Source organism: Dendroctonus ponderosae, unplaced genomic scaffold, assembly GCF_020466585.1.
Source record: "Dendroctonus ponderosae isolate FM_Combo_2020 unplaced genomic scaffold, Dpon_F_20191213v2 Dpon_F_20191213_1, whole genome shotgun sequence".
Lineage (NCBI taxonomy): Eukaryota > Metazoa > Arthropoda > Insecta > Coleoptera > Curculionidae > Dendroctonus > Dendroctonus ponderosae.
Window position 1 is genome coordinate 36163872 of NW_026017110.1, and position 10352 is coordinate 36174223.

Here is a 10352-nt window from a genome sequence, read left to right on the forward strand (position 1 = left end):
CTCCAGCCACACGTATTGGACATAACCGATCAGGGCCTTCCAGGGGCACTCAGAGCACACTAACTGACACTTTTCCAATCACCAAATAAATACCGAGGAAGGGCTAGATTCCTACCACACGTGTGTACGATACACACAGCACATGGAGATACAAATGGAGCAGGAGTTAATTCACTAAATACGAGAAGCTGCTTGATAAGAGTGGATAATAAGGAGATTACACAGGCACTAGCTTGTTTGGAGTTAACCATTCAAATATTTGGTGTTGCCTGGATTATTTGTAAACACCAATATTCGTCAACAAATCTTGCTGAATTTGCCGTTTATCTTTGTCTATCTTATTGTCAGTCTGTATAATTCCATGGTTACCGGACTTATACGATACGTAATAATTACGAAGCCACAGGTATCTGCGCAATGTTAATTAGGCAGATTACCTTGAAAAACATTTCTGCCGTTTTTCTGATATAGCTTTTTGCAAATTTCTCAGTTTTTAATAACAATTAATTTCTTTTACAATTTTTTCTGTACTCCTATAACAGCGCCAGACAACACCTCCAGAGGAATGACTCCAATTTTGAATCACCCTGTATATATAGCGAGCGAGGTATTTAATAGGCTTCTGTACCGAAGTAGCTAAACTTAGAGAGACCGGCAAAATTAACATACTGAAAAACTAAAACATTTTTCATTATTTATCTAAGTATTTTTCTATCATTAATATTGACCTAGACAGAGAAATGTGAATTCTCAATAAGAAAAAGGATTAAATAATGGTGACTTACTCAAGCTAGAAATAAAAAATAATTTACTTGTACGTGCCCGCTGGGGGCACGCAAAATTTATATTCAACCAATTTGGAATATGCCGTGGATTTACATTCATGTATATTACCGGAATATTTCTTTTGAACATACTAGGTATATTCACCTGCACATTTACACAATATGTACATACCTAGTATATTCATCTGCACATATACACAATATGTACATATACAGGGTGATTCAAAATAAAAAAAATGAAATGATGTTAAAAAATTGCTCCAAACAAGATTTGGGGTCGACTGGGTACATAATACTCCGTTATCATATGGAACATTTTTAACCATGCCGTAAATGTTGCGCCATGCCAAAACATAACGCATTATATTCAACAATGATGGATCAAAACGCATTATATCCAACTATTTATTGACTTTTTTTTACAATCTATTATAGTTTTGATTTTATTGAGAATTATTATTAGAAGTATCGACCAATATCTATGTTTACACCTTGCTATGCAGGTTTAAATTGAACGAGAACAAAAAATATTAGTTTTTGTTTCTTGTAAAAAAACGTTTGATTGACATAATGCGTTTTGAAAAGTTACTTCTCAAATAATGTTTGTAATACTATCGACATTTGGACAAAGCTTGGTACTTGGGGATTTTATATCATGAGAAACTTAATTTTAAACTTAGTTTCACTCTTACACGTAAAGGGCGCTACAGCCATATATAAATTTTTAGGACCTAAGGTTCCTAAAGCATACTCTAGGAACCTAGGAACTTTGGATCGAACTAATGTTCTGTCGGTTCAAAAGAGCCGTCTTTCGGATCGGAATCTCGGCTCATCGGGTCTTTGGATAATCGAGTGTTTCTCAGAAATATCACCTGTTCTATCCCACACGATTTCATCGTTACCTTTAGGGTTATTTTTATTTACTCACCTATTTGAATGCTATTGTAATTAAGGTACCAGATTTTCAGCGGGTACTATAGTATCTGTCAATTACTTCAAAATATTTTTTTGCGTTTCAATTAGGGGCTTTTCAGCAAATTTTCATAATGCATTGCAAGGTGAGTTTCAAACAGTTATACAAATTGAATGTCGATATACATAACTTTTTCATTATTGAAGCAACTGAAATTGGGCGATGTGTGGAGGACATGTAACAAAATCAGAGCGGCAATATTCCGAATTGGAATCAATCTTTCTGAATACTTCAAGCTTTTGGACCCGCATAAAAATTGTCTGATATCGGGTAAGTAGCATGAAGTGCTTTTACATTTACTGACAAGTTTAAATATATTATTGAAAACGAAGTAGGTATCTCCCCTTACATTTGCGGCTATTCAAAAAACCGTTTTCAGAATTTTGCTTTGAATTGTTTGAGAGGTATCTGTAGATATTTCTATGCATTTATGCACAAAATGAGCAGTGAGCATATTTTAAATCCATTAATTATTGATATAGGTAGAAGACTTTTATGCGTTATTAAAACCCTTAACTACACATTTTTGGAGTTTTGGAATCCTATTTATTGTAGATTCTACCAAACAAGGGGTCAGTAGTTCGTGTATAGTTTTAGTGTCTTTTGGTTATGGAGTTTTAAATAAACCACATTTTTAAATTATTTGGGGGTAGTTAACTAGGCATTCTTGCTGTCCTGGTACATTAACTACCATCAACTTGCAGGCAAGATCTCGTAGCAGTAAATTTTTCATTATTCCGAAAATTATTTGTAAGCTTAATCCGCAAAATCCTAAATCGAACCATACGAAACAAAACAGGAGTACCAGACGTCGTCGAGACTATTCTACATCTGAAAGGGAACTGGGCGGGTCACGTGGCCAGAATAAAAAAGGTAGATGGTCGAAAAAGGTTATAGAATGGCGACTAAGATTCGAAGCCTTTAGAAGTAGAGGTAGACCACCCACACGCTGGACAGACAGCATGAAACGGAATGCAGGAAACTAGATAAAATCTGCACAAGATCGAAAAGAGTGGCAAAATTTGAGAATAGCTTTTGTTCAACAGTGGATGGTAGCTCGAGATAATTATGATGATGATGATTAAGTCGAAAAAATCCCTTTTATTTGATTTTTCGGACGCTAAAAACCTTCATAAAATAATATACCAATACATTAATGTATTCAAGTAGACTGCAATAGCAACCGTCTTCTGCAAGATCCGTTACTTCTTTCTAAGTAGAGACTGACATAACACAATAGCAAGCTTCACATATCTTTTACACAAAGCAACGAATTATAAATTTAAAAAAACCCTTTAATGACTTAAACAGAAACACAATACGACTTTTGCGTACCAGAAAATACAGCGGAAGATTATGCTGACAAAACATTAAACACTATCATGAGTTATGATATCTTATTTCGCCAACTAGATAAGGAAATATCTCATTACACTTACGATGTACATTACGTTCTCTAGTTACACAGATAGCATGCAAACAACTTGCGAAATCGGATATGGTAACTACTACTACAAACTACACAATATTTACGCAACAAACTACCGAATATGCATTGTTGGGAACAGAAATCTGTAAATACGCATCAACAGCACTCCTTTCTATTCGATAAGTGTCCAATTCCCCAAAAGATCAATTCTAAGCCAGAAAAATCATAGAGGAAAAAAGAAAAGAATCACACCTAAGACATAAGACACCCCCTAAACCCACTATACAATTCTTGATTTCACTTACTATACGAACGAACAAGTTTGATAAAGACTGATGCAGTTACGAAAAAAATGGCAAAGCAGCCCCCACAACTGAACGACTATAGAATCCCTACGACTCACAAGAGAAACCAAACAATTCCTTTTTGCTTGCCAAACATTTCAACTGCAAACTAAGTTATTAAGTATCACTATACTGTACTCAGCGGAGAACATAATAAGAAACTAAATTCATTACATAGCAGTATAAACAAGACTTAAAAACATGTTGAAAGAATTAAAAACATATCCTGGTGCCAACGGGCCCTACGAATTCGACAACCGTACGAAGTCTAGTGGTGTTTTGAATGGTGGTGAGGTAAAAACAGGAAAATCGTGCACAAGCACAATATACATAAAGAAAATTGTCACTGTAGAAACCGAGGTAATAGTGAGTGGCCAACTAAGAGAAAATGAAAGACATTAACGAGGTCACTAAGGACGCAACACACAGATGGAAGAAAAAAGGGAGGCTATACAAACAACAAGCGCGACTCTTCTAAGATGCAACAAACAGACAAATAGATAATGGATATGATGAAAAAACGGTAAAAATTCGAGAATAAAAATACAGAAAAATACTAAAAAACAGATCCGCAAAGTCATAAAAACAAAAGTTTGAAAGGCCAAGGAAAAGTGCTTTTCCAACGAAAACAGGAAAATAGAGCAACAAGATAATAAGTACGACAGATACAACTTGCACAAAAAAGTAAAACATCATGAACAAAAGCAAACTGAATTAATCACCCAATATCATAAGAGACCGCGAGGGAAACCTCATATCGAGGTCATTAAAATTCTTAGAAATTTGGAAGCCATACAAACAAAAAACGTTTGCATCGGACCGGACTGATCTTGAGATGTATTGAGATGAAGAAACCGAACCCCCTATCAGACAACTTTATCTGTATGTACGCTATAATTTGTGGATTGCATTAGTTTAGTATTTAACTCTTTCGCAGCGTATGGCGTGAAATATTTAATCATCTTATTACCTAAGATTCGTTATCCCACAAAGTTTTTCTATAAAAATATGTGAGATTTAATAGCAAAACTTTCATGGAGAAGAAATTGAGAATTGAAGTATTGATTTTAGCCAGTTATATGAAAAAAGTTTTGAGTTCTCTGATTCTTCCGGACTAATTATAAATGTCCTAACTAATTATTTGGATGGTTTTAATATGAACCAATCACTATTTTGAACTAAATTTTGTTGTTCGCACATTCCTTTGTTATCTTGAGCAATTGCTAGGTGTATACAGATCAAATCTGTAAAAACTCGTGAAACATCCTTAATTTCTAACTGTTCATTCTAGAGTCTCAGTTTATTTCTGTAATCCATGGACAACTTGGAGGAACAATTGGACTATCTGAACAAGAAGTCGCCGAACTAGCAGATTACTTTCGAGTTCCAGATGGAAGAATTTACTATACTCAACTGTGTGATGTCATTAACGATAGCGGTAAATGTTGAATGCATGTAAAACTTCAGCTAGTAGGTATAAGATTATTAATATTTCAGTACCCAAGTTTAGCGAAAATAGTTCAATAATTACTGGACTTGAGTGGGAAGATCCTCTTCATACTAATAGATTAAGTATCAGTGAAGAACGGCGGTTAAATGTGCTAATAACAAAAATTGCTTCATTGGTTAATATGAAGAAACTTATTTTGAGACCGTACTTTCAGGATTATGAGCTGGTATGTTTCACCGAGCTTATACATTGCAAAACAAAATAACATTCAGTTGTTTGAAATATTCAAAATCGGCTCTCTTTATAGCCTGGTATTAGCTGCTTGACTTTGGCTAACCGCGCAAGTGATTCTAAATATCCTCATGTTAATTTTTATTTAATTATTATAACCAGAAATATCGCTTTAATATGGGCGGGCACAATTGGTGATATAAACAAGTTTAATAATCGACATACCTACACTAAAAAAGGATATGGGCTAAGACGATGATGAATGGCTCCGAGTCAATAAAAACTTTAATTGAAGGGGTCAGCTAGGCCTGGGTAACACAGTGAACTCTCAGGTGTTGGCGCAGCGATGCCGATACGGCTTGTCGCGTCAATACAAGACGTCAGCGCAATTTATGGTGCAGTAAACTCATAATACGATAAATGCGACGAAAGATCACTGAGGACTCTGTGATACGTAATGTGTAGTCGAGTCTTATAGTCATGCGTAATGGGCTTATACGGTATGGTGTTAAATTGCATTCACGCACAGAGCTGCATCAACATAAAAGCGCCACACAACACAGTGTTACCCAGACCTGGGGTCAGCAATAAAAGGAATTAAGTGTTTCAGTTTAAAAGTTTAAATGTGTAAACATTATTTTACATAATTAAAATTATATCAATATATGGCGATACAGTCGTGAAATGAATTAAGATTTTCTTACTACCAAATAATAATTCCTTTTAGGTTTGGCTTTTATTAATTTAACACATTTTTAAGTTCACTTTTACTTCCGAACTCCTCATTTACAAAAAGCTTTCAGGTTAGTCATGACACTCATGACCCGACTGATGCTTTTCTATGTACTCGGTCAGCTAGTCCATCTGGATGCATTTCTCCCCAAAATATTCCAACTATATACTTTGAAATATACAACAGTTGAATATTTCCGCTTATAGAAGGCCACAAAATACAAATGTAAAGAAAGCATTTTTTTTATTTTTACCATTACACTACCATGGACTTCATGTTTGTTGGAGAAAATCGCGTAAAGACAAAATGCTTTTAATGTAACTACTCGATTTTTTTCTATAAAAGTATTGGAGGTGTAAACTTTCAAGAATTAGAAAAAACGAAGAGATTCGTTCCTCATCAAATTAAACAAAGCCGATGTCTTATAATAAAAATTAAAAACTAACATTGCCTAAATTATATTTCATATAGGTACATAATAAGTGAGTACTTCAACATAAATTGGTAATCCCGTAAATATCATTTTGAATATGGAAAAAGTTCATGTTTTAATGGACATGGGACTCAGTAAGGTCCTGATAGTGGCTGGCGTCTGGCTCAACTGCATCCTCATCAATCTTTTTGAGCTATATGAATTGAAACCGTCGCCGATCCTCTCTAATAAATTGGACATTTGTTATTATCTTTCTTTTATTTTTTCATTGTAGTGCTTGAAAAACTTTTCACAGTATTTCACTAGGACCCATTTCTCAATGCCTAGTTCAGTCTTTGTTTTTGGCTTTTTCATTTTCCTCCTTCCTATGTTCCGATTCACTGTCTTCAATTATTTTTAATTTTACTATTTGATGTTCGTAAATTTTAGTCACTTTTCCGGTTATAATTCCCTTCCCAGGTAGCAAGCTGACGTTCACTGACGCCAACATGACGTCATCTTTTGGTCATACTCGACTTTCAGTCATCTTACAATTTTGACCGGAAAATAACGTACATGTGACGTCATTGATGACGTTTTAATTTGGCAATAAATGTGGTTTTGTGTAAATTAGTTGAATTAATTGAATTAAGCTTTCTATTATTTCTTGTTTTCATATATATGGGACAGTAATACGAACAGTTTTCTTAGCTAAAACAAATCGAAGATAAATATTTCTATACAGGGTGTCCCGAAATTGTTGGTCAACAACTATAGGGCGTACAGAAGACGTGAAAATAAGGCCAGAACTTCATATAAAAAAATCCGATCTGGATTCCTTATGGAATTATGGGCCTTCAAAGTGACAAATTGAAACATAAAATAATCCTTAATATGTCCTCTGCACAAAAAAATTTTTTGGTTGAAACTTCTTCAAACATTTGCGTGCGAGTTATTCAACAGAAACAAATTTAAAAAAAAATGTGTCAGAAAAAGGGATCGAAAGTTATCATCTTCGCTTTAAAAATTACGTCAAGACAGAACGCGATTTAACTGGCTGTGACGTCACACGGTACGTCGGATAAAATTCCTACGCTAGTTATATGGCCATAAGCAGCACCGATAAACAGAATGTACAGTTGCATATTGCATATGAGCATGCTAAGCGTATTTAAGACATAAATTCAATTACAGATGAAATGTAAAATAATAAAGCTTGTTTGATTGAATTGCTAAATAGCGCTTGATTGACTGGATCTTCCGGCTTCTGGATTGCAATTTCTAAGCAATCGATTATGGCGTCTACAAGCCTTTAACATCCCTCTAATTAATGGAAGGGGTTAATCTTAGAAAGTTACTCTTAAAATTAAACAAACATTGCAAATAACAATACAAAGGTGACATACAGGGTCATTTTTTAGTGCGATAGAGTCCATTATTTCCGATGGTGTTGAACCTTCGAAAAATAGTTTTATATAAAAGTTGTTGACGCACAAAGTGGGCACATTTTAAAAATATCTTATATGATACAGAGTGTCTCAGAAAAGCGAGGCAAGATCAAAGTGTTTTTTTTTTTAATAAAACTACCCATTTTTCATTAGCTCATCGAATGCAGCTTGAAACGCTGCATATTTTAAAATAATTTTTATAATTTATAATTTGAAAACGGTTGATTTCGCAGCTTAAAGTGTAAATGCAAATTTGTAACTTTGTATATTGTCTATCTAATAACGTATTAATATACAGGTACTTCGATTTGAAAAACAAAAGTTCTAGTGCGTTAAAAAGTTTTAGATTGAAGTCCACATTGTTGTGATATTTTGGTTCAATATAATTCTTAACGGATCTGTGGTGATTGGAAAGGCGTATTTTTTTGTATCTCTAACTGCTTGTTTTTGCTTCTACAATGAATTTTTAGATACCATGTTTTTCAGCAAAATTTTACTAAAATGGCGATAATCTGCCAACCTCGCAAATAAGTAAAAAACAATTTACGGATGGATATGCAGCGTTTCAAGCTGCATTCTACGAGCTAATGAAAAATGGGTAGTTCTATTTAAAAAAATACACTTTGATCTTGCCTCGCTTTTCTGAACCACTCTGTATCATATAAGTAATTTTTAAAATTTGGGCACTTTGTGCGTCTACAACTTTTATATGAAACTATTTTTCGAAAGTTCAGCACCATCGGAAATAATGAACTGTCTCGCACTAAAAAACCGCCCTGTATAAATTTAAACGTTTCTTGACGCGTTCAGCGCGTATTGTTTTTATCTAAACTTACGTCAAAATGATCCTCACAAATATAAATGTGACTATCTGCAGAAACATCTGTGTTGTTCCCCCGAGCTGCTTTCAACCACAATTTCCGTTTCTTTTGGTTTAATGGCAGTTTTATAAATGTGGCCTCCTGGCGAGGACATAGTGGTAGTTGTGCACTGGGGCCTAATACAGTATGAATATACCATTTTAATTGACGTCATTTTAACTGTGACATTGTGGCGTTATAATGACTGCAACTTAACGTCAGTCGGTCATTTGTTGCCCAAAAATTGACGCCAAAATGACGACAGTCTGCTACCTGGGACATTCTATGAAGAGCTGCCACTTTCAGGGGCTGTTTTGCACGCTTTCAGGGACCGTTTCTTACAGTTGGGGACTAATCCACTCATAGAATACTAAAATTGTGATTTGAAATTATTTCTGTATACCTACTGAAGTAATACATTCTCCAACTAGCTACATGACTTCTTGTCGATCCAATCCAAAGCCCCATGTTTCTAACATTATTAATCCGAGAATTAAGTTTATCTCTTGTTTGAAAAGCATGGCCGACCTTCAACTGCACGAACGGCTCTTGAAATCCCGTCTTCCCTTAAAATGATCACGGAGTGTTTGAGGCATTTGATTCAAAAAGGACGCTCTTTATGTAGATATACAATTCTTTCTTATCTTCTCCGGTGCGCGTTGAATGTTTTTCTTATTGCCGCCCTTGTCCTTTCCAGTTTTTTTTTTCGTACGTAAGAATGTAGTAGTCGACTCGAAAAAGCATTGAGACAAGTGCATAGAACAAAAGTAAAAGAGCGGACCCGTATGCGATTCCTCTTAACTAGGGCACACTCTATCCTAACATATGGCAGAAAAAGGTGCGCGCTTCCTTAGGGCTAAATCTACAATTGCGGTATATACCAGGAACAAGCTCTTCTTGGTATATCTTTGTAAAATTTGGTTCTACAATAGTCGAATAACGTTCTATTCGGTATAAATGGCGGTATAACTTATACCAGTGAAATGAACCGGATATACTGCAGATAAAGTTGTTCCTTCGTTCTATTGGTCAATGAGTGACAGCGTCTTATTTCGTGGTCTGGTTTCATAACCTACAATTTCTCCATATGTAAACAACTTTGTCACGCGATTTAAGAAATTTTGATTTACTACGATGGCGGGAAGAAATATGTCTGTATTTGATTCTGATGAAGAAGACGATATGTTTGATAACATGTTGACAGTAACAGCTCGGAAACCTAAAGTTTTTAAAAATCGGTAAGTGAATACTAGGACTATATCTATTGGTTAATATTGATAAAAATTGTATTTGTTTCAGACCCAATTACTTTATAGAATACACCGATCTGCAGTTTTTTACTCGGTTTCGAATGCAAAAGCAAACCTGTGAGACCCTGTTGCATTTGATTGTGAATGATCTCAAATCTCAGACAGAACGGAATCGAGCTATTTCACCAGCAACTAAATTATTACTCACTAAGATTTTATACCACTGGAAATATGCTCATATCAGTTGGAAATTTTGCAGGAGTAAGCAAAACATCTGCCTGTTCAATTGTGAGACAAGTTTCAGAGGCTATTGCTCGGTTGCGTCCGAAGAATATAAGATTTCCAGAAAATATTGCCACCAGACAAAAAGCGAAAGAAAATTTTTATAGAGTTGCCAGATTTCCACTGGTCATTGGTGCGATTGACTGCACGCATGT

General features: G+C 34.9%; 2 protein-coding genes across 3 annotated transcripts in view; both read left to right on the plus strand.

Moving 5' to 3' along the window:
• Positions 1-1734: 1734 nt before the first annotated feature.
• LOC109541236 overlaps positions 1735-10352 on the plus strand; it is a 17850-nt gene continuing 9232 nt past the window's right edge. For both annotated transcript variants that reach the window (XM_019910038.2, XM_019910039.2), the window contains exons 1-4: positions 1735-1843; positions 1905-2028; positions 4823-4969; positions 5029-5207. In XM_019910038.2, coding sequence (XP_019765597.1) covers positions 1832-1843; positions 1905-2028; positions 4823-4969; positions 5029-5207 — 462 coding nt within the window. In that variant the 5' untranslated portion in view covers positions 1735-1831. The remainder of the gene's footprint in view (positions 1844-1904; positions 2029-4822; positions 4970-5028; positions 5208-10352) is intronic.
• On the plus strand, positions 9493-10346 carry LOC125503964. The gene is made up of 2 exons (XM_048665195.1): positions 9493-9903; positions 9965-10346. The coding sequence occupies exons 1-2, from the start codon at positions 9800-9802 to the stop codon at positions 10302-10304; spliced, it is 444 nt and encodes a 147-aa protein (XP_048521152.1). The 5' UTR covers positions 9493-9799; the 3' UTR covers positions 10305-10346.